The following is a 25513-nucleotide window of genomic DNA, read 5'->3' on the forward strand; positions in this document are numbered from 1 at the left end:
AGTTCCATGTGGTCATGGCTCTATGTAGTACTGTGGAATAGAGTTCCATGTAGTCATGGCTCTATATAGTGCTGTGGAATAGAGTTCCATGTGGTCATGGCTCTATGTAGTACTGTGGAATAGAGTTCCATGTAGTCATGGCTCTATATAGTGCTGTGGAATAGAGTTCCATGTGGTCATGGCTCTATGTAGTACTGTGGAATAGAGTTCCATGTAGTCATGGCTCTATGTAGTACTGTGGAATAGAGTTCCATGTAGTCATGGCTCTATGTAGTACTGTGGAATAGAGTTCCATGTAGTCATGGCTCTATGTGGTACTGTGGAATAGAGTTCCATGTAGTAATGTCTCTATGTAGTACTGTGAAATAGAGTTCCATGTAGTAATGTCTCTATGTAGTACTGTGGAATAGAGTTCCATGTAGTCATGGCTCTATATAGTGCTGTGGAATAGAGTTCCATGTGGTCATGGCTCTATGTAGTACTGTGGAATAGAGTTCCATGTAGTCATGGCTCTATATAGTGCTGTGGAATAGAGTTCCATGTGGTCATGGCTCTATGTAGTACTGTGGAATAGAGTTCCATGTAGTCATGGCTCTATGTAGTACTGTGGAATAGAGTTCCATGTAGTCATGGCTCTATTAGTACTGTGGAATAGAGTTCCATGTAGTCATGGCTCTATATAGTGCTGTGGAATAGAGTTCCATGTAGTCATGTCTCTATGTAGTACTGTGGAATAGAGTTCCATGTAGTCATATAGTGCTGTGGAATAGAGTTCCATGTGGTCATGGCTCTATGTAGTACTGTGGAATAGAGTTCCATGTAGTCATGGCTCTATATAGTGCTGTGGAATAGAGTTCCATGTGGTCATGGCTCTATGTAGTACTGTGGAATAGAGTTCCATGTAGTCATGGCTCTATATAGTGCTGTGGAATAGAGTTCCATGTGGTCATGGCTCTATGTAGTACTGTGGAATAGAGTTCCATGTAGTCATGGCTCTATGTAGTACTGTGGAATAGAGTTCCATGTAGTCATGGCTCTATGTAGTACTGTGGAATAGAGTTCCATGTAGTCATGGCTCTATGTGGTACTGTGGAATAGAGTTCCATGTAGTAATGTCTCTATGTAGTACTGTGGAATAGAGTTCCATGTAGTAATGTCTCTATGTAGTACTGTGGAATAGAGTTCCATGTAGTACTGTGGAATAGAGTTCCATGTAGTCATGGCTCTATGTAGTACTGTGGAATAGAGTTCCATGTAGTAATGTCTCTATGTAGTACTGTGGAATAGAGTTCCATGTAGTAATGTCTCTATGTAGTACTGTGAAATAGAGTTCCATGTAGTAATGTCTCTATGTAGTACTGTGGAATAGAGTTCCATGTAGTCATGGCTCTATATAGTGCTGTGGAATAGAGTTCCATGTGGTCATGGCTCTATGTAGTACTGTGGAATAGAGTTCCATGTAGTCATGGCTCTATATAGTGCTGTGGAATAGAGTTCCATGTGGTCATGGCTCTATGTAGTACTGTGGAATAGAGTTCCATGTAGTCATGGCTCTATATAGTGCTGTGGAATAGAGTTCCATGTGGTCATGGCTCTATGTAGTACTGTGGAATAGAGTTCCATGTAGTCATGGCTCTATGTAGTACTGTGGAATAGAGTTCCATGTAGTCATGGCTCTATGTGGTACTGTGGAATAGAGTTCCATGTAGTAATGTCTCTATGTAGTACTGTGGAATAGAGTTCCATGTAGTAATGTCTCTATGTAGTACTGTGGAATAGAGTTCCATGTAGTACTGTGGAATAGAGTTCCATGTAGTCATGGCTCTATATAGTACTGTGGAATAGAGTTCCATGTAGTAATGTCTCTATGTAGTACTGTGGAATAGAGTTCCATGTAGTAATGTCTCTATGTAGTACTGTGGAATAGAGTTCCATGTAGTCATGGCTCTGTGTGGTACTGTGGAATAGAGTTCCATGTAGTCATGGCTCTATGTAGTACTGTGGAATAGAGTTCCATGTAGTCATGGCTCTATATAGTGCTGTGGAATAGAGTTCCATGTAGTCATGGATCTATGTAGTACTGTGGAATAGAGTTCCATGTAGTCATGGCTCTATGTAGTACTGTGGAATAGAGTTCCATGTAGTAATGTCTCTATGTAGTACTGTGGAATAGAGTTCCATGTAGTCATGGCTCTGTGTAGTACTGTGGAATAGAGGTCCATGTAGTCGTGGCTCTATGTAGTACTGTGGAATAGAGTTCCATGTAGTCATGGCTCTATGTAGTACTGTGCGCCTCCCATAGTCTGTTCTGGACTTGGGGACTGTGAAGAGACCTCTGGTGGCATGTCTTGTGGGGTATGTTGGGTGTCTGAGCTGTGTGCCAGTAGTTTAAACAGACAGCTTGGTGCATTCAATACCCCTCACAAATACAAGTAGTGATGAAGTCAATCTCTCCTCCACTTTGAGCCAGGAGAGATTGACATGCATATTATTAATGTTAGCTCTCTGTGTAGATTAGAGGCCTAGCTGTGTTGTAATTGTAATTCTCCTAAGTCCCTCTTTGTGGCACCTGACCACATGACTGAACAGTAGTCCCAGTGCAACAAAACTAGGGCCTGTAGGACCTGTCTTGTTGATAGTGCTGTTATGAAGGTAGAAACTAGGGCCTGTAGAACCTGCCTTGTTGATAGTGCTGTTAAGAAGGTAGAAACTAGGGCCTGTAGAACCTGCCTTGTTGATAGTGTTGTTAAGAAGGTAGAAACTAGGGCCTGTAGAACCTGCCTTGTTGATAGTGTTGTTAAGAAGGTTGAAACTAGGGCCTGTAGGACCTGCCTTGTTGATAGTGTTGTTAAGAAGGTAGAAACTTGGGCCTGTAGGACCTGCCTTGTTGATAGTGTTGTTAAGAAGGTAGAAACTAGGGCTTGTATGACCTGCCTTGTTGATAGTGTTAAGAAGGTAGAAACTAGGGCCTGTAGGGCCTGCCTTGTTGATAGTGCTGTTAAGAAGGTAGAAACTAGGGCCTGTTGTCACGCCCTGGCCTTAGTATTCTGTGTTTCGTTATTATTTTGGTTAGGCCAGGGTGTGACATGGGGATTCATGTGGTTTGTTTTGTCTGGGGTTGTTTGTGGTTATGGGATTGTGGTTAGAGTAGTACTCTAGGTATGTCTATGGTTGCCTAGAGTGGTTCTCAATCAGAGGCAGGTGTTTATCGTTGCCTCTGATTGGGAACCATATTTAGGCAGCCATATTCTTTAGGTCTCTTGTGGGTGATTGTTCCTGTCTTTGTGTTTGTGGCACCAGATAGGGCTGTTTGGTGTTGGGTTTTGTGGGTGATTGTTCCTGTCTTTGTGGCACCAGATAGGGCTGTTTGGTGTTTGGTGTTGGGTTTTGTGGGTGATTGTTCCTGTCTTTGTGGCACCAGATAGGACTGTTTCGGTTTTTTCACGTTTCTTGTTTTGTAGATTGTTGTATTTTCACCTTTATTAAAGATGTACAAAACTAACCACGCTGCATTTTGGTCCGCCTCTCTTTCACAAGAAGAAAACCGTTACACCTGTAGGACCTGCTTTGTTGATAGTGTTGTTAAGAAGGTAGAAACTAGGGCCTGTAGGACCTGCCTTGTTGATAGTGTTGTTAAGAAGGTAGAAACTAGGACCTGTAGGACCTACCTTGTTGATAGTGTTAAGAAGGTAGAAACTAGGGCCTGTAGGACCTGCCTTGTTGATAGTGTTGTTCAGAAGGTAGAAACTAGGACCTGTAGGACCTACCTTGTTGATAGTGTTTTTAAGAAGGTAGAAACTAGGACCTGTAGGACCTACCTTGTTGATAGTGTTGTTAAGAAGGTAGAAACTAGGGCCTGTAGGACCTGCCTTGTTGATAGTGTTGTTAAGAAGGTAGAAACTAGGGCCTGTAGGACCTGCCTTGTTGATAGTGTTGTTAAGAAGGTAGAAACTAGGACCTGTAGGACCTACCTTGTTGATAGTGTTAAGAAGGTAGAAACTAGGGCCTGTAGGACCTGCCTTGTTGATAGTGTTGTTCAGAAGGTAGAAACTAGGACCTGTAGGACCTACCTTGTTGATAGTGTTTTTAAGAAGGTAGAAACTAGGACCTGTAGGACCTACCTTGTTGATAGTGCTGTTAAGAAGGTAGAAACTAGGACCTGTAGGCCCTACCTTGTTGATAGTGTTGTTAAGAAGGTAGAAACTAGGGCCTGTAGGACCTGCCTTGTTGATAGTGTTTTTAAGAAGGTAGAAACTAGGACCTGTAGGACCTACCTTGTTGATAGTGCTGTTATGAAGGTAGAAACTAGGACATGTAGGCCCTACCTTGTTGATAGTGTTGTTAAGAAGGTAGAAACTAGGGCCTGTAGGACCTGCCTTGTTGATAGTGTTGTTAAGAAGGTAGAAACTAGGACCTGTAGGACCTACCTTGTTGATAGTGTTGTTAAGAAGGTAGAAACTAGGACCTGTAGGACCTACCTTGTTGATAGTGCTGTTAAGAAGGTAGAAACTAGGACCTGTAGGACCTACCTTGTTGATAGTGCTGTTAAGAAGGTAGAAACTAGGACCTGTAGGACCTACCTTGTTGATAGTGTTGTTAAGAAGGTAGAAACTAGGACCTGTAGGACCTACCTTGTTGATAGTGCTGTTAAGAAGGTAGAAACTAGGACCTATAGGACCTACCTTGTTGATAGTGTTGTTAAGAAGGTAGAAACTAGGGCCTGTGGGACCTGCCTTGTTGATAGTGTTGTTAAGAAGGTAGAAACTAGGGCATGTAGGACCTACCTTGTTGATAGTGCTGTTAAGAAGGTAGAAACTAGGACCTATAGGACCTACCTTGTTGATAGTGTTGTTAAGAAGGTAGAAACTAGGGCCTGTGGGACCTGCCTTGTTGATAGTGTTGTTAAGAAGGTAGAAACTAGGGCATGTAGGACCTACCTTGTTGATAGTGTTGTTAAGAAGGTAGAAACTAGGGCCTGTGGGACCTGCCTTGTTGATAGTGTTGTTAAGAAGGTAGAAACTAGGGCATGTAGGACCTGCCTTGTTGATAGTGTTGTTAAGAAGGTAGAAACTAGGGCCTGTAGGACCTGCCTTGTTGATAGTGTTGTTAAGAAGGTAGAAACTAGGACCTGTAGGACCTACCTTGTTGATAGTGCTGTTAAGAAGGTAGAAACTAGGACCTATAGGACCTACCTTGTTGATAGTGTTGTTAAGAAGGTAGAAACTAGGGCCTGTGGGACCTGCCTTGTTGATAGTGTTGTTAAGAAGGTAGAAACTAGGGCCTGTAGGACCTGCCTTGTTGATAGTGTTGTTAAGAAGGTAGAAACTAGGACCTATAGGAACCTACCTTGTTGATAGTGCTGTTAAGAAGGTAGAAACTAGGACCTGTAGGCCCTACCTTGTTGATAGTGTTGTTAAGAAGGTAGAAACGAGGGCCTGTGGGACCTGCCTTGTTGATAGTGTTGTTAAGAAGGTAGAAACTAGGACCTGTAGGACCTACCTTGTTGATAGTGTTGTTAAGAAGGCAGAGCAGGTCTTTATTATAGACAGACTTCTCCCTTTCCTAGCTGCTGTTGTAGCAACATGTTTTGACCATGACACAAATTACTTTGACAGACAGTTTGTTGGTGACATATAACTCAGTTTAAAGTTGTTTAGGCCTATCGTTTGATTGGTGTTCGGAAACACGATCTACTGTCTCATGGATGTTTCATGACAAATCTTTAGGTGGCAGGTAGAATGTCCACAACCTTTTCTGTTGACTGTTGTGTTATGTTGATCTATAAAGTGGCCTTTACTGTATCAACCTGTTGTGTGTGTCTGTCATTCAACGGTTGTCTACGACCAAAACAGTTTACAAAGATACTGTACATGAGATGTTGCTATATCCTGTGGTTTCAATCAACTCTTTGTTCTTTTTTAATGTTGATCAGACTACCGCATTAGATATTAATGTTGATCAGACTACCGGCATTAGTTTTTAATGTTGATCAGACTACGGTATTGATCAGACTACGGTATTAGTCTTTAATGTTGATCTACGGTATTAGTTTTTAATGTTGATCAGACTACGGAATTAGTTTTTAATGTTGATCAGACTACGGAATTAGTCTTTAATGTTGATCAGACTACGGTATTAGTTTTTAATGTTGATCAGACTACGGTATTAGTTTTTAATGTTGATCAGACTACGGCATTAGTTTTTAATGTTGATCGGACTACGGCATTAGTTTTTAATGTTGATCAGACTACGGAATTAGTCTTTAATGTTGATCAGACTACGGCATTAGTTTTTAATGTTGATCGGACTACGGCATTAGTTTTTAATGTTGATCGGACTACGGAATTAGTCTTTAATGTTGATCGGACTACGGCATTAGTTTTTAATGTTGATCGGACTACGGCATTAGTTTTTAATGTTGATCGGACTAAGCAATTAGTTTTGGATGATCAAAGTATATACTTTAGATTATTATTATTTATTTATTTATTACCTTTATTTAACGTATTATTATTATTGGATGTCCTGTGTGTATAGATCTCTACATGAACAACGGTAAAGATCTTTCCTGTTCTAGTTGTTAACCACAACATCAGAACAGCACGGATAGGCGGTGAGTGGGAGCAGCCTTGTGAAGGCATGACTCACATCAGACTGACGTTACACGGGAATTACCATGCCCACCCGTTCTGGTGTACTTTCCAATAATATTACATTATATTCATGTTGTTCAGAGTTTACTTTATTTGTTTTTAGTTCACAAGAAATAACCAGGCCTTTCTGGAGGCCATTGAGATTCTTTTAAAATCAACATTAACATTTAATATGAGTCGGAAACATTCACGAAAAACAAATGTCAAGTCGGTTTGAGTTCAATTATTTCCATTCCTTATTGTTAGACATAAACCACAACACTGTCCATAGTTACACGGCACAATGTGCACAAAAATATACATATAATCAAACTGTGATATTAAATGACGAAATGTACAATTCATTAAATCGTCCTTGTATTGACAATGTACAAAAATAACGTGTGAAACGAGGCACAACAGGGGGAAATACAATCAATGAACATGTTAAAATGGACACATTTTTGTCTAGTAAATAATTTAAAACACCTTTCCTTCTAAATTATTGCAAACATAACGTTCTTTCCATGCAGCGTTGTGTATATTGTAGCCTATTGGCGCGTCAGTGTAAATGTGCTTGATATTAATCCTCAACATGTTTCTTCCCGATACCTGAAGAGAATATAGACAGCCACGTGTTAAAAGTATTGTCTATTAACTTGACTGACTTCAGTAGGCTATGCAAACAAAGTGCGTTTCTCTCAGCCAACTAAGAGGATACATCGTGGGAACGTTTGGAGCGCACCGGAATGATGCGCAATTACGCATGAAAGATAATTATGCTGTTGCATGTAAAGTTCGTTCCATATTATGTTTTGAACTTGCAGCTTCCAAACAATTAAACCTCAATCTCTATTGTCTTTAGTTCGTCAAGGTTTCTAAATATGTATTCCATAAACCTATTGGCTATAGTGTGTTCTATACCGCCCGCGAGGGGCATCCCGCCAGCTGTCCCGTGCTGGAGGAGCAGACTCCGCTAGATGTGCTTATAGAACAGGTACCGGAGCGATCAGAGTTCGTGTTGTTTGATGGCGCAGTGGATGATTTTCTCTCTTTCTGTCTGAGATGAATCTTGGTGTGTCTTTTGCGCTCGTCGCTCCTCGCGAACTTACGGCCACAGAAATCACAGGCGAAGGGCTTCTCTCCGGTGTGCGTGCGGATGTGCGTGGTGAGGTGGTCGCTGCGGCTAAAGTTCCTCATGCAGATCCGGCACTGGAACGGTTTGTGTCCCGTGTGGATCCGGATGTGTCTGGTCAGCTCGTCAGACCGAGAGAACCGCCGGTCGCAGCCTTCCGCTGGGCAGGGGTACGGCCGCTCATGGACCGGGGTCTTGCTCGGCCTGTTGGGATATTTTCTGGGCCGCAGGATGGGTCTCAGGGGGAGGTTCTGGGGGCTGTACGCGGTGGGGAGTCTGGGTCCATCCGAGACCGGCCCACCTAATGTAAAGTTCCTAATAGTGTTCAGGGGAGTCAGAGGTGGGGGTACTCTAAAGGAGTCCAGTGGGCAGGGGAAGGGCTTGCGGTCAGGCATGGCCTGCATGTCCCTCTGACAGGTCGGCTGAAAGAACCCAGCATAGTCTGGGATGATGGGGAAGAGACCCGAGTCTGTGTTGGGTTTAGGGGAGGAGTAGGACGGCGGCGGGTAAGAGATACCGGGCCCGGTGGAGAGGAAGGCCGACGGGTCCTGGTAGACCTCCCCACAGCCGTAGGGAGGCGGGGAAGAGTAGAGGTGGTGCTCCATGTCGGCCTGGTTCTGGGCCATGGTGCAGCTGAGCGTGGAGGAGAAATGGCCGGGAGAGCCGGAGGACGCCGGGGAGGAGGAGGCGGAAGATGGCTGGGTCATGCCCAGGATCCCCGCACTCACAATGTTGATGACGCCCTCGGGGTTCCAGTTACCGGGATACTGAGAGTCGATGGAGAACTTTCCCATGTAGGTGAAGGTCTGGTTCCGATGGCTAGGTGGCTGGGAGAAGCTAGAGTAAGACAGGTCGAGAGAGCGTTTCTCTAAGCTCATATCGCCACTCATCAAGCCATCTGGAAGATAAGAAGAGACATCTTAGCAGATAATCACGAAACAAACAAATCAGAGAGCTTTAAAAAAAAACATGCTGCAGGTCCGTTCTCGTGCGCACAGTGTTTGGTGCGTGCTGCGCGCTCGCATCCTTTACCCACCCGTCATTCATTCAACTTTTCAAAGGGGTGCCGTTTTACTTTTATGCAAACTTGTTTTGGGAAAAGTGCGTAACTCTAGCCATGTACCTCTAAAACATAACATTTTTTATTACCATTGATACAAATATCCAGACATACATTTGTCCCACAACCATTAATTCAAAAATATTTCCAAAATCTCTTGGCCAAGATTTAAAAAATGCAATATCAAACATTATGCATAATATTATAACCTATACGTAGTAGCCGATGTGTTTCCTCTCCAATAACCAACACAGCACATGTTGCATTCTCTAAAGGTCCCCATGATATCAAAACAAAACCCTGCATAGTCCACGCTTACCTGGAACTCCGCTAAGATGGTCGTGGTAGTGGCCTCCTAAATCAGCGTTAGGAAAGATAGCCACCCCGGGCGGCAGACTGTCATGATCCACAGAGTAGATGGAATCAGAGACAGGATGGACATACCCACCCAGAGAGACCGGGACTTTCTCTAAAGTTTTAGCCGTCATCATTTAACTAACGGCTTCTCGCTGTTTCCAGGGTTTAAACGGTATTTTAAACTGGCTGGTTGAGTATGTGTGGCCTTTACAGTCCTATCCTACACTGAAACATCTGATAACCTGTCCGGAGAAGTTAACACAATCTGGAGCGTGTGTTGATACCACCTCTATAGTCTACTCTACTCTCTCCAGATCATCAGGCTGTTTAGTGAATGACGGATCCTAGCAGCACGAGTAGCAGTAGTATGTATTTATCAGTGGGGCAGTGAATGCGCCACTACGTCACTGCCCATACAAGGACCGTTTGGTTCGAGAAAGGAGGCGCTGGGGGATCCTATTGGCCCCGGGCTGTCAATGGAGAACCCACAAGTGAAAGTTCGCCAATATAAAGAGATAAAATATATTTTTTTTTTTCTCCATGCAGTTTCCATTAGCACGAAAATGATAAAACAATACAGGTGTTAAGAAATGAACGAAATGCAAGATGGCATGTTATCAGTTTAGACGGACATCAATGTTACAAGCGTATCTGATGTATACGATTTGAAATGTTTCCTCTACACATCGCCTTCAAATAGGAATTCCGGTTCTTCTCTAGAAGCCATACATGGTTTTATCCGGTAAATCTAAGAACACCCCTGCCTACATATAAGGGTTCTATTCCGGAATATGAGCGTCGGAAACTATCGAGTATTGCCGAGCAAGAGCAGCGACAGAACTACCATCGCAAACCACAATCAAATGAGAGCCACAATCACGGAACACCTTTGCTGCATTAGACTCGGAAAATTTGTCAGGGTCGTTTGAATAGGCTTTGCTTTAGGAAAGACTGGGCTACAGGCCTATTTAGTTACGAGCTATTTATATCACTAGAAGGGAAATTGTTTGTCTTGAAATTTAATGACTTTCACATCCTGAAATGAAACGGGTAAAGGCACATGGTCTAATGATAACGGAACATATGGATACAGTAGTAGGCCCAGACTAGCTATACATTAGGCCTATAATCTTTTATAGTCAAATATATGTTTTATATTGTTAACATAGGCTACTAATAATATGATTATTGTATTTGTTGTTATTATTATTATTATGATTTTGTTGTTGATTCTCAATACTGTTGCCCTCCAGTGGTGTTGAGCGGAACTGAGAGGTCGACTCGTCTGTCCGGCAGGCCGAATAGGCTACTTACTGTCTGGTGTTTCAGTGATGCACATCTATAAACCTCCTCAACCCCACGTGCATTTTAGAAAACCGGACATAGTTCACAATAACATTTCCGTTCAGAGGCGATGCGTGAAATAATGTAATTGGCACAGTATACTGGTAAAGTCCCCACGTGGGTTGAGAAACTTGAAAGTTAAAAACTAGATGGGTGGGTGAGCGGTTCGGGGCCCTGGTTGGAAGGCAATTTCCAGCTTGTGGCTGTGTCAAGTAACGCGTGGGAGAAAATTATCTAAATTTAAACATTTGATGGCTATAAAAAGTTATTACATTTTCTTGATACTTATACACTAGACTATACGTATTATTATTGTGACTAGTTACGCTTATTATTATGTTGATATTACTATAATAACGATTAAATAACAATTATTGCTAGCAATAATAATAACAACAGTATATAGACAAGAATGAATCCTTCGTTATTCAGCTCCCTGACTCTGTGACTGGAAAAAGGCTCTGGTTGATTTGCGAGGTTTCCGGTTTGAAAGGAAACCGCACCGAGCATCATGATCACACACACTCCTAACATTAATCCGCCTGGAGTCAATAAAGGCCTGTCAATGACAACTCTATTCATTTAACACCATGCTGCTGCGGGCGCCATTATTCGGCCCGTCAGTTAAACGTATCATTAGCAATATGGGAACTGACTGTGAATAAAACCCTTTCTATTAGACCGCTGCTCAATTAGACGATTGTAGCCTATAAATGGCAATAGATCATTTATCTGTTGTCAAGGTTGTATTGGAGAAAACGAGAGATAATGGCAGACTGCTTAATAAGCTAATTATCCGACCTATATATTTACAGTTCCTCTTTGTAGCACGTTAAGAGGTCGAAACCACAGGAGAGGCGGTGGGCTCTGCGGAGTTGTGTGATAGGAACAGGATGGTGAGTGAAAAACGTATGTTTATCAATCATGACTTTTTAAATTATGCTTTTTTAAAATCTTCCAATATTAAAACAGCAGATTCTGTATTTGTTAAGATAGTCCAAGTTTGTTACAGAAATGTTGAAAAATGATTTGCATCCATTTGCTCTTGGATAACAATGGTTCCGTGTGTAAAAGTGCATTTCTCTTCTCTCCTCATCCTGAACGTTATAATATCAGGCTCAATAGGTCATCAGGCCTGTGTGCTCACAGACAGACAGGGGGCAGCATGTTGTATTACCTGTCCTAGAAGCAGCCTAACATGTTGTATTACCTGTCCTAGAAGCAGCCTAACATGTTGTATTACCTGTCCTAGAAGCAGCCTAAACATGTTGTATAACCTGTCCCGGAAGCAGCCTAACATGTTGTATAACCTGTCCCGGAAGCAGCCTAACATGTTGTATAACCTGTCCCGGAAGCAGCCTAAACATGTTGTATTACCTGTCCTAGAAGCAGCCTAACATGTTGTATTACCTGTCCTGGAAGCAGCCTAACATGTTGTATTACCTGTCCTAGAAGCAGCCTAAACATGTTGTATTACCTGTCCTGGAAGCAGCCTAACATGTTGTATTACCTGTCCTAGAAGCAGCCTAAACATGTTGTATTACCTGTCCTAGAAGCAGCCTAAACATGTTATATTACCTGTCCTAGAAGCAGCCTAAACATGTTGTATTACCTGTCCTAGAAGCAGCCTAACATGTTGTATTACCTGTCCTAGAAGCAGCCTAAACATGTTGTATTACCTGTCCTAGAAGCAGCCTAAACATGTTGTATTACCTAGAAGCAGCCTAAACATGTTGTATTACCTAGAAGCAGCCTAAACATGTTGTATTACCTGTCCTAGAAGCAGCCTAACATGTTGTATTACCTGTCCTGGAAGCAGCCTAACATGTTGTATTACCTAGAAGCAGCCTAAACACGTTGTATTACCTGTCCTAGAAGCAGCCTAACATGTTGTATTACCTGTCCTAGAAGCAGCCTAACATGTTGTAATACCTGTCCTGGAAGCAGCCTAAACATGTTGTATTACCTGTCCTAGAAGCAGCCTAACATGTTGTAATACCTGTCCTAGAAGCAGCCTAAACATGTTGTACTGATTCACTGGTTTTATTGTCTACACTGATTCACTAATTAATCTAATTAGTTTAATCCTATAAACAACTCAGTCCACAATATCAAACATGAATTCTGCCAGAATGTGACCATCGAGCAGAGATTATTGTCCCCTCTAAAGATACTAGGCCTGCCAGAACCATTCATAGTGTCCCCTCTAAAGATACTAGGCCTGCCAGAACCATTCATATTGTCCCCTCTAAAGATACTAGGCCTGCCAGAACCATTCATAGTGTCCCCTCTAAAGATACTAAGCCTGCCAGAACCATTCATAGTGTCCCCTCTAAAGATACTAGGCCTGCCAGAACCATTCATATTGTCCCCTCTAAAGATACTAGGCCTGCCAGAACCATTCATATTGTCCCCTCTAAAGATACTAAGCCTGCCAGAACCATTCATAGTGTCCCCTCTAAAGATACTAAGCCTGCCAGAACCATTCATATTGTCCCCTCTAAAGATACTAGGCCTGCCAGAACCATTCATAGTGTCCCCTCTAAAGATACTAAGCCTGCCAGAACCATTCATACTGTCCCCTCTAAAGATACTAGGCCTGCCAGAACCATTCATAGTGTCCCCTCTAAAGATACTAAGCCTTCCAGAACCATTCATAGTGTCCCCTCTAAAGATACTAGGCCTGCCAGAACCATTCATAGTGTCCCCTCTAAAGATACTAAGCCTTCCAGAACCATTCATAGTGTCCCCTCTAAAGATACTAGGCCTGCCAGAACCATTCATATTGTCCCCTCTAAAGATACTAGGCCTGCCAGAACCATTCATATTGTCCCCTCTAAAGATACTAGGCCTGCCAGAACCATTCATAGTGTCCCCTCTAAAGATACTAAGCCTGCCGGAACCATTCATAGTGTCCCCTCTAAAGATACTAAGCCTGCCAGAACCATTCATAGTGTCCCCTCTAAAGATACTAAGCCTGCCAGAACCATTCATATTGTCCCCTCTAAAGATACTAGGCCTGCCAGAACCATTCATAGTGTCCCCTCTAAAGATACTAAGCCTGCCAGAACCATTCATACTGTCCCCTCTAAAGATACTAGGCCTGCCAGAACCATTCATAGTGTCCCCTCTAAAAATACTAAGCCTTCCAGAACCATTCATAGTGTCCCCTCTAAAGATACTAGGCCTGCCAGAACCATTCATATTGTCCCCTCTAAAGATACTAGGTCTGCCAGAACCATTCATATTGTCCCCTCTAAAGATACTAGGCCTGCCAGAACCATTCATAGTGTCCCCTCTAAAGATACTAAGCCTGCCGGAACCATTCATACTGTCCCCTCTAAAGATACTAGGCCTGCCAGAACCATTCATAGTGTCCCCTCTAAAGATACTAAGCCTTCCAGAACCATTCATAGTGTCCCCTCTAAAGATACTAGGCCTGCCAGAACCATTCATATTGTCCCCTCTAAAGATACTAGGCCTGCCAGAACCATTCATATTGTCCCCTCTAAAGATACTAGGCCTGCCAGAACCATTCATAGTGTCCCCTCTAAAGATACTAAGCCTGCCGGAACCATTCATAGTGTCCCCTCTAAAGATACTAAGCCTGCCAGAACCATTCATAGTGTCCCCTCTAAAGATACTAGGCCTGCCAGAACCATTCATATTGTCCCCTCTAAAGATACTAGGCCTGCCAGAACCATTCATAGTGTCCCCTCTAAAGATACTAGGCCTGCCAGAACCATTCATATTGTCCCCTCTAAAGATACTAGGCCTGCCAGAACCATTCATATTGTCCCCTCTAAAGATACTAAGCCTGCCAGAACCATTCATAGTGTCCCCTCTAAAGATACTAAGCCTGCCAGAACCATTCATATTGTCCCCTCTAAAGATACTAGGCCTGCCAGAACCATTCATAGTGTCCCCTCTAAAGATACTAAGCCTGCCAGAACCATTCATACTGTCCCCTCTAAAGATACTAGGCCTGCCAGAACCATTCATAGTGTCCCCTCTAAAGATACTAAGCCTTCCAGAACCATTCATAGTGTCCCCTCTAAAGATACTAGGCCTGCCAGAACCATTCATATTGTCCCCTCTAAAGATACTAGGCCTGCCAGAACCATTCATATTGTCCCCTCTAAAGATACTAGGCCTGCCAGAACCATTCATAGTGTCCCCTCTAAAGATACTAAGCCTGCCGGAACCATTCATAGTGTCCCCTCTAAAGATACTAAGCCTGCCAGAACCATTCATAGTGTCCCCTCTAAAGATACTAAGCCTGCCAGAACCATTCATATTGTCCCCTCTAAAGATACTAGGCCTGCCAGAACCATTCATAGTGTCCCCTCTAAAGATACTAAGCCTGCCAGAACCATTCATACTGTCCCCTCTAAAGATACTAGGCCTGCCAGAACCATTCATAGTGTCCCCTCTAAAAATACTAAGCCTTCCAGAACCATTCATAGTGTCCCCTCTAAAGATACTAGGCCTGCCAGAACCATTCATATTGTCCCCTCTAAAGATACTAGGTCTGCCAGAACCATTCATATTGTCCCCTCTAAAGATACTAGGCCTGCCAGAACCATTCATAGTGTCCCCTCTAAAGATACTAAGCCTGCCGGAACCATTCATACTGTCCCCTCTAAAGATACTAGGCCTGCCAGAACCATTCATAGTGTCCCCTCTAAAGATACTAAGCCTTCCAGAACCATTCATAGTGTCCCCTCTAAAGATACTAGGCCTGCCAGAACCATTCATATTGTCCCCTCTAAAGATACTAGGCCTGCCAGAACCATTCATATTGTCCCCTCTAAAGATACTAGGCCTGCCAGAACCATTCATAGTGTCCCCTCTAAAGATACTAAGCCTGCCGGAACCATTCATAGTGTCCCCTCTAAAGATACTAAGCCTGCCAGAACCATTCATAGTGTCCCCTCTAAAGATACTAGGCCTGCCAGAACCATTCATATTGTCCCCTCTAAAGATACTAGGCCTGCCAGAACCATTCATAGTGTCCCCTCTAAAGATACTAAGCCTGCCAGAACCATTCATACTGTCCCCTCTAAAGATACTAGGCCTGCCAGAACCATTCATAGTGTCCCCTCTAAAGATACTAAGCCTTCCAGAACCATTCATAGTGTCCCCTCTAAAGATACTAGGCCTGCCAGAACCATTCATATTGTCCCCTCTAAAGATACTAGGCCTGCCAGAACCATTCATATTGTCCCCTCTAAAGATACTAGGCCTGCCAGAACCATTCATAGTGTCCCCTCTAAAGATACTAAGCCTGCCGGAACCATTCATAGTGTCCCCTCTAAAGATACTAAGCCTGCCAGAACCATTCATAGTGTCCCCTCTAAAGATACTAGGCCTGCCAGAACCATTCATAGTGTCCCCTCTAAAGATACTAAGCCTGCCAGAACCATTCATAGTGTCCCCTCTAAAGATACTAAGCCTGCCAGAACCATTCATATTGTACCAGGAGGCTGTAGGAGCAGATCCAGTTGATTGTGTGTGTTTGTGTGAACCATATGTGTGTGTGAACCATATGTGTGTGTGTGTGTGAACCATATGTGTGTGTGAGCCATATGTGTGTGTGAGCCATATGTGTGTGTGAGCCATATGTGTGTGTGTATGTGTGTTGGAATGCCCCCCTTCACCCACCATATGAGTTTCTGTTTAAGCCAGTCTTTCCAAACGGTAAGGCAGTAACACACTAACACACTGTGTGTTCTAATACAGTACTGTAGCAGCCTTTGGTCCAGCCCCACAACAGGGTCTTGTTCATGCCAATGCTTCCACAACTACCTCACCTCTGAATGTTACCTTTGTGTCTGATCGACTTCAGAAACTACAACTTGAGAAACTAAAAAAAACTTTCATCCACACATTCTAGTGACATGAAAGCCATTGAGCTGTCTAAAGAAGAAAGTCCTTTTGTTTTGGGCCCACCGACTAAGACCATACACCGGTACCGCCTACACACTGCGATTTCATTGGACCTTCTAACTACATGTGAGAAGACTTAGACCACCAAAACCAAACCACAGCCTCCCCCGTTGTCTCCCACCTCTGTCTCCTCCTAAGACAACAACACGCCCAGGTATCGTTCCACAGAGAACTGTCACAGTCATACTATCAAAAATACATCTCCATCCTCCACCCTGCAACAAGCTGTTCTGTGGAGCATAGAGAGACCCCCACTCTCTCTGTCTATCTAACATGGCTTCACTAACCTTCTCAATGGGGCGGCAGGGTAGCCTAGTGGTTAGAGCGTTGGACTAGTAACCGAAAGGTTGCAAGTTCGAATCCCTGAGCTGACAAGCTACAAATCTGTCGTTCTGCCCCTGAACAGGCAGTTAACCCGCTGTTCCTAGGCCGTCATTGAAAATAAGAATTTGTTGTTAACTGACTTGCCTAGTTAAATAAAGGTAAAAAACAAAAATGGAACTGTGTAGTTGTCTAATCTACCCCCAGTCCACCAGTCCAGCATGGACGTTGTCACGCAGAAAGACCATCCATTAATGATCATGTTTCCTAAGCGTCCATAACAACTCCTCAGTGGTTATCGACTGGAGTGTGTCTCTGTGAATCACTCCGGCATTCGATAGCTGCGACCAGTGACAGTCAGACATTTACATTGTCCTGTCTGAGTCACCTGCCATGAGGCCCGTCGGTGTGCCTGTCAGGAGCCACGGCATTTCTCCGACCTAATAGCTCTGGGCTGAATAAATACTGGTGACAGAGTGATGCCCGGAGTGGCAGGGCTGTGCTGATTACCCCGTTAGTACTGTGTAGAGGTAATAGGCTACCGTTGGGGACGCACCCGTTGTCTCAGGTGTTTAAACACGGCCTCAGAGCCTGAACATCCATAATGGCACGAGGTAATGAAGCTGCCCTGTTTTACAAGCCATATTAACTAGCCCCCCGTGTCTGACACGCCGCTTCTAGATAACCTGACCGCTCTAGCTCACTGCTTGACACAGGGACTTTCCTAGTCCAAATGATCGTTCTTCTCTTGTGGTGAAGTCAAATAGAGTGAGGTTCTTCAATCAAGGCTGGTCAAATAGAGTGAGGTTCTTTAATCAAGGCTGGTCTAACAGAGTGAGGTTCTTTAATCAAGGCTGGTCAAATAGAGTCAGGTTCTTTAATCAAGGCTGGTCTGAATACTGGTGTCTGTCTGAAGGAGAGGGGCTTGTAGCACTGTGGAGATGTGTTGTCATAGTGCAAGTTATCATGTGATCTGAAAATGGAAAACTTTCCCAAATATATAACTATAACATAAACAATCTTGTAGAGATCCTTAATAACTTGGTAGAGGTCACTAGCGGTCATTCATTTCCTTATTGCTGTTTGTAAGTGCTTCGTGCTAAATGAACACTGTGATTTGTATTGTAGTGTATGTTATTGGTAGCCTATTGAAAGTGTCTCGGTCAGGAAACAAAAGGTCTGCATTCTGTCTCAGAACACAGGAAACCTATGTGTTGGTTAACGCCATTTGAATGTTTCACATTTTCAGGAATTCTCATCATCCTCCTCCTCAAATGAAATGAGGAAACAGTTTGAAATGCTCTTGTTTTTCTGTGTCTTGCCCACACACGCAACAATGTTAGCCCACCGAAGCCCCAGTGGCCTGTCCTGGCAGCCAGGGCCTGGCCTGTTGAATGCCTGTTGGCCTTTGGGGCCTCTGGACAGGGCCTTTGGGGGCATCTGGACAGGGCCTTTGGGGCCGATGGGGGCATCTGGACAGGGCCTTTGGGGCCGATGGGGGCCTCTGGACAGGGCCTTTGGGGCCGATGGGGGCCTCTGGACAGGGCCTTTGGGGCCGATGGGGGCCTCTGGACAGGGCCTTTGGGGCCGATGGGGGCATCTGGACAGGGCCTTTGGGGGCCTCTGGACAGGGCCTTTGGGGCCGATGGGGGCCTCTGGACAGGGCCTTTGGGGCCGATGGGGGCATCTGGACAGGGCCTTTGGGGGCCTCTGGACAGGGCCTTTGGGGCCGATGGGGGCCTCTGGACAGGGCCTTTGGGGCCGATGGCAGGTCCTGCTGGGGACTGATGGCCCTGAGCACACTGCCTCAACCCCCACGTCACCCGCCAGCTGCTGAACACAGAGCTTTATTTTTTTATGCGTGTGGCTATAAGGATGTATCAGTCGTTTCCTGTGTTGGGTTTTGAGGTCTTTGTTTTTGAGGTGCCAGTCCTAACCAACCTAACTGGATGTGTTGGTGTTATGAGGTAAATAGTAGTTTAAGTCTCAGTTTAACTGATTGATAACACGGTCATGTGTTTTGTTCCCTGTCCTGTTCATTCATTTATTCTATTACCAACCACATGGTATTTAAATGACAGGAGATGTTCTTCTCCTATTGGCTACTGTACAATTATCTCAACGAATCAGATATTTTCAAAGCCTTTGGAATGCGACATTTTTTTGGTTGATCACCTCGGGAGAAAAGAGAGGGAAAGTGCAATGAGAAAGGAATGCTCAACACTGGCTCTTGGTCAGCTGGTCGCCCTAGCCCTCTTCTGGCCATAGGACCTCTCTAGGACAGGACAGCATAAAGCAACCTGTCACCCTCCACCCACTCCGCCCTCCACCCACAGTCTCAGATGAGCTTTGTCACACAGCAGTGAATGGAAGGAGAGCAACCTGTTATAATACTCAAGACAACATGTGGGAGATGCTGCATGGGCAGAATTCTTTCTTGTGATGTGTGTAGGAGGCTGTTTTTCCGTGGTTGTTTTTGTGTGTTTTCTGTTTCTGTTAATGCGGACCATCAAAGCTCTGAAACCTACGGCCAGGGGAAGCATCCTGAGAAATACCCATCTCATTCAGAGTATTATCTCTATTAGAACCAGTCTTTTTTGTAAATGTTGGTCAACACGATGATCTTAGTGGACACATTGTGGTAGTCGCAGTGTGTTACATTGACAGTAATGTTTGTTATGTTCCTAATATTTACACGAATCGAAGGTTTCTTCTATTATAGTTTAGCTTTAAAATATTATTCCACAATCAATCAATCAATGATATGATTCTCTGTTGTTGTGTAGTTTTACAGTAGCTGCTACACCTTACATTCAACAGAATTAAAAACGGAATACAATAGTCATTTTGTTTTATAAAGGTGTCGTTCTGTGTTGAATAACTTTGTCATTAGCGCGTTACTTTTCCACTAAGTGAACAAACGTTGTTTATTCATTTATATAAATGAGCTCATGACTTTATCATCACTTAAAATGTGCAATAACAACTTCCAGCACAGAAACAAGACCTCCTTCAACACTCCAACAACTTCCAGCACAGAAACAAGACCTCCTTCAACACTGCAACAACTTCCAGCACAGAAACAAGACCTCCTTCAACACTCCAACAACTTCCAGCACAGAAACAAGACCTCCTTCAACACTCCAACAACTTCCAGCACAGAAACAAGACCTCCTTCAACACTCCAACAACTTTTCTGGAAGTCAAATTATTTTCAACACCACCCTCCAAAGTAAGAGCCTCTCCTTTGCATGAAGAGTGGAACATGTCCCCTACAATTACAGCACATTGTAACATCCCCTCTCCTTAGTTCTACCCTAAAAGCCCCACATCAGACACAGGTTTCCATTAACACATGAAGACCCAGTGTATAGGTGTGTGTGTGTGTGTGTGTGTGTGTGTGTGTGTGTGTGTGTCGGGGTGTGTGTGTGTGTGTGTGTGTGTGTGTGTGTGTGTGTGTCGGTGTGTGTGTAACAGGAGCTCACTCAGTGTGTGTAGTTGGATACGCTGTACTCACATTACCATGGTGACAGTGTAGAAGTGTCTCTGTGAGAGGGCCAATCATGTGAGTGGGCTCCTAGACCATAGCACAGCTTAGCAGAGCTCCAATAGCAGCAGCCTGCCATACCACAGCCTGCTAGGGAGACACTCCAGGGATGGCTGTTAGCACCATCTCATCGAATCTATCTACAGTGATCATGTAGATTGTGGAGCTGCTTTCCAAAGAGGGGGTATATGAGGAGTGAATTTCTCAGGGTGTAGGTGTGTGAGTGGGGAGGACAGGAACAAGGATAAGGTTGTTGCTGGTTCTGCCACTGCCTCTCCACCTTGGTCTTCTGATGGTAATCAATGTGATGTGTGTTTTGTTCTATATTTATATTGTATGTATTTATTTTAATCCCAGGTCCCCATCAGGAGGCCTTTTGGTAGGCCGTCATTGTTCTTAACTGACTTGCCTAGTTAAATAAAGGTTCAATAAAAAATAATAACATAGAAATCAGAAGAGATGGTTGTGTGTGTGAGGACTGACTAGAGCCACTGTAGGTGTGTGAGGACTGACTAGAGCCACTGTAGGTGATGAGGACTGACTAGAGTCACTGTAGGTGTGTGAGGACTGACTAGAGCCACTGTAGGTGATGAGGACTGACTAGAGCCACTGTAGGTGATGAGGACTGACTAGAGCCACTGTAGGTGTGTGAGGACTGACTAGAGCCACTGTAGGTGATGAGGACTGACTAGAGCCACTGTAGGTGTGTGAGGACTGACTAGAGCCACTGTAGGTGATGAGGACTGACTAGAGCCACTGTAGGTGTGTGAGGACTGACTAGAGCCACTGTAGGTGATGAGGACTGACTAGAGCCACTGTAGGTGTGTGAGGACTGACTAGAGCCACTGTAGGTGATGAGGACTGACTAGAGCCACTGTAGGTGTGTGAGGACTGACTAGAGTCACTGTAGGTGATGAGGACTGACTAGAGCCACTGTAGGTGATGAGGACTGACTAGAGTCACTGTAGGTGATGAGGACTGACTAGAGCCACTGTAGGTGTGTGAGGACTGACTAGAGCCACTGTAGGTGATGAGGACTGACTAGAGCCACTGTAGGTGTGTGAGGACTGACTAGAGCCACTGTAGGTGATGAGGATGGACTAGAGTCACTGTAGGTGATGAGGACTGACTAGAGTCACTGTAGGTGTGTGAGGACTGACTAGAGCCACTGTAGGTGTGTGAGGACTGACTAGAGTCACTGTAGGTGATGAGGACTGACTAGAGCCACTGTAGGTGTATGAGGACTGACTAGAGTCACTGTAGGTGTGTGAGGACTGACTAGAGTCACTGTAGGTGTGTGAGGACCGACTAGAGTCACTGTAGGTGTGTGAGGACTGACTAGAGCCACTGTAGGTGTGTGAGGACTGACTAGAGCCACTGTAGGTGTGTGAGGACTGACTAGAGCCACTGTAGGTGTGTGAGGACTGACTAGAGTCACTGTAGGTGATGAGGACTGACTAGAGCCACTGTAGGTGTATGAGGACTGACTAGAGTCACTGTAGGTGTGTGAGGACTGACTAGAGTCACTGTAGGTGTGTGAGGACCGACTAGAGTCACTGTAGGTGTGTGAGGACTGACTAGAGCCACTGTAGGTGTGTGAGGACTGACTAGAGCCACTGTAGGTGTGTGAGGACTGACTAGAGCCACTGTAGGTGTGTGAGGACTGACTAGAGCCACTGTAGGTGTGTGAGGACTGACTAGAGCCACTGTAGGTGATGAGGACTGACTAGAGCCACTGTAGGTGTGTGAGGACTGACTAGAGTCACTGTAGGTGTGTGAGGACTGACTAGAGTCACTGTAGGTGTGTGAGGACTGACTAGAGTCACTGTAGGTGTGTGAGGACTGACTAGAGTCACTGTAGGTGATGAGGACTGACTAGAGCCACTGTAGGTGTGTGAGGACTGACTAGAGTCCCTGTAGGTGTGTGAGGACTGACTAGAGTCACTGTAGGTGTGTGAGGACTGACTAGAGTCACTGTAGGTGTGTGAGGACTGACTAGAGTCACTGTAGATGATGAGGACTGACTAGAGTCACTGTAGGTGATGAGGACTGACTAGAGTCACTGTATGTGATGAGGACTGACTAGAGTCACTGTAGGTGATGAGGACTGACTAGAGTAGGTGTGTGTGTCACTCAGAATCCATACAGACATACTACACAGCACCATAAACACCACGGTGTGGCCGTGGAGCAGAACATACTGCATTAATATTACTGAGAACATGGTCCTCTAGAACATACAGCATTAATATTACTGAGAACATGGTCCTCTAGAACATACTGCATTAATATTACTGAGAACATAGTCCTCTAGAACATACAGCATTAATATTACTGAGAACATGGTCCTCTAGAACATACTACATTAATATTACTGAGAACATGGTCCTCTAGAACATACAGCATTAATATTACTGAGAACCAGGTCCTCTAGAACATACTGCATTAATATTACTGAGAACATGGTCCTCTAGAACATACAGCATTAATATTACTGAGAACATGGTCCTCTAGAACATACAGCATTAATATTACTGAGAACATGGTCCTCTAGAACATACAGCATTAATATTACTGAGAACATGGTCCTCTAGAACATACAGCATTAATATTACTGAGAACATGGTCCTCTAGAACATACTGCATTAATATTACTGAGAACATGGTCCTCTAGAACATACTGCATTAATATTACTGAGAACATGGTCCTCTAGAACATACTGCATTAATATTACTGAGAACATGGTCCTCTAGAACATACAGCATTAATATTACTGAGAACATGGTCCTCTAGAACATACTGCATTAATATTACTGAGAACATGGTCCTCTAGAACATACAGCATTAATATTACTGAGAACATGGTCCTCTAGAACATACTGCATTAATATTACTGAGAACATGGTCCTCTAGAACATACTGCATTAATATTACTGAGAACATGGTCCTCTAGAACATACTGCATTAATATTACTGAGAACATGGTCCTCTAGAACATACTGCATTAATATTACTGAGAACATGGTCCTCTAGAACATACTGCATTAATATTACTGAGAACATGGTCCTCTAGAACATACTGCATTATCAGCAGCATTGTGATGTTATCCAGTCTATTCATAAGTCTCATTTGTCCCGTTCACTAGTTTCCCAACAGTCCGGTGCCAAAGTGCTACATTATGAGTAATGGGAGGAAGAAATAACCATTTTATATCACTAATGATACCACACCTTATGTCTGGTACAGAGTCACTGGGCTGTGTTTTATATCACTAATGATACCACACCTTGTGTCTGGTACAGAGTCACTGGGCTGTGTTTTATATCACTAATGATACCACACCTTGTGTCTGGTACAGAGTCACTGGGCTGTGTTTTATATCACTAATGATACCACACCTTGTGTCTGGTACAGAGTCACTGGGCTGTGTTTTATATCACTAATGATACCACACCTTGTGTCTGGTACAGAGTCACTGGGCTGTGTTTTATATCACTAATGATACCACACCTTGTGTCTGGTACAGAGTCACTGGGCTGTGTTTTATATCACTAATGATACCACACCTTGTGTCTGGTACAGAGTCACTGGGCTGTGTTTTATATCACTAATGATACCACACCTTGTGTCTGGTACAGCGTCACTGGGCTGTGTTTTATATCACTAATGATACCACACCTTGTGTCTGGTACAGAGTCACTGGGCTGTGTTTTATATCACTAATGATACCACACATTGTGTCTGGTACAGAGTCACTGGGCTGTGTTTTATATCACTAATGATACCACACCTTGTGTCTGGTACAGAGTCACTGGGCTGTGTTTTATATCACTAATGATACCACACATTGTGTCTGGTACAGAGTCACTGGGCTGTGTTTTATATCACTAATGATACCACACCTTGTGTCTGGTACAGAGTCACTGGGCTGTGTTTTATATCACTAATGATACCACACCTTGTGTCTGGTACAGAGTCACTGGGCTGTGTTTTATATCACTAATGATACCACACCTTGTGTCTGGTACAGCGTCACTGGGCTGTGTTTTATATCACTAATGATACCACACCTTGTGTCTGGTACAGAGTCACTGGGCTGTGTTTTATATCACTAATGATACCACACCTTGTGTCTGGTACAGGCTGTTTTGCTCTTCATCTTTAAGTTGTTACACAAAGCTTGTCATATTGTACCTTACTGTAATAGATTTCCATTCAAATGGGCAAAAATAGCGTTTTAGCAACAAACAAAAAAACATTTCTCAAGCAAAAGCGTAGATAGTCTGAGGTGTTGTGGCTGCCGTGGGTTGAGACACAGCATGGTGGCTATCATTTCTACCATAGATATATAACACATAGAACAGCCACTATCCCCTTTAGACCCGCTGCTACACCTTTTACTTTGCGCATCTATATGTCCTAAATGTTGAGTCCTTCAGGTCCAAAAGGTCCCTTTCTGATCACTTCTACTACGGACTAACATGTATAGAGAGAGTTTCATTCAAGTCAAATGAGGAGGTGCAGCCCAAAAAGAGATTGAAATGAAACGGAATGACCCTATTATGCCACCTGAATGATTGACAGCTCTGTCATCGGCCCCACTCCCACTCCCTCTGTCAGGGCCCCTTAGCAGCGTGATAGGTGGGGGCCCAGCCTCAGTCCGCAGCGGAGCGACAGGGCAGATATGATAGCTCTTCACTCATTAGAGCCAACCAGCTCTGTCGTTGACATTTGACCCCTCTAGCATCATCATGGCTTTACAGGACATTAGTAGTAATGGCTGTCGAAGAACCCCCCCCTCCCCTCCTGTACATCTGTGTAATTATTAAGGGCTCGTTAATAACCATTTAAACTAAGGTGGCTGGATTTGATGTGAGCTGAGCTGGGATGGGTATGTGTTGAGGAAAACCTGTCTCTGTAGGGCACCTCTCCGTCTTCAAATGACTGTTGTGTTTAACTAGCGTTCCTGGGTAGTGTACTGTTAGCGTTAGTGGATGTTGCTGAGGTAGATATAGTAGTTACGATCCTAATGATGACAGAGAGGTGACGATCGGTTATCTAAAGACACGCAGAACAGAGTCCATGGAGTTTCCTCCTTTTGTTACACAACCAGGCAGACATGCATCCAGCCAGGCAACAAGCAGACAGTCAGACATGGATCCAGCC

At 44.0% G+C, this 25513-nt stretch overlaps 1 protein-coding gene across 1 annotated transcript; it reads right to left on the reverse strand.

Annotated features, from left to right (window-relative positions):
- Positions 1-6720: 6720 nt before the first annotated feature.
- On the reverse strand, positions 6721-9685 carry LOC109883662 (early growth response protein 2b). Its single transcript, XM_020475692.2, has 2 exons — positions 9147-9685; positions 6721-8665 (listed from the first exon to the last, which is right to left on the reverse strand). Exons 1-2 carry the CDS (start codon positions 9316-9318, stop codon positions 7551-7553), a joined length of 1287 nt encoding a protein of 428 aa, XP_020331281.2. The 5' UTR covers positions 9319-9685; the 3' UTR covers positions 6721-7550.
- Positions 9686-25513: the final 15828 nt, after the last annotated feature.

The sequence above is a fragment of the Oncorhynchus kisutch genome, unplaced genomic scaffold, assembly GCF_002021735.2.
Source record: "Oncorhynchus kisutch isolate 150728-3 unplaced genomic scaffold, Okis_V2 Okis04b-Okis11a_hom, whole genome shotgun sequence".
Lineage (NCBI taxonomy): Eukaryota > Metazoa > Chordata > Actinopteri > Salmoniformes > Salmonidae > Oncorhynchus > Oncorhynchus kisutch.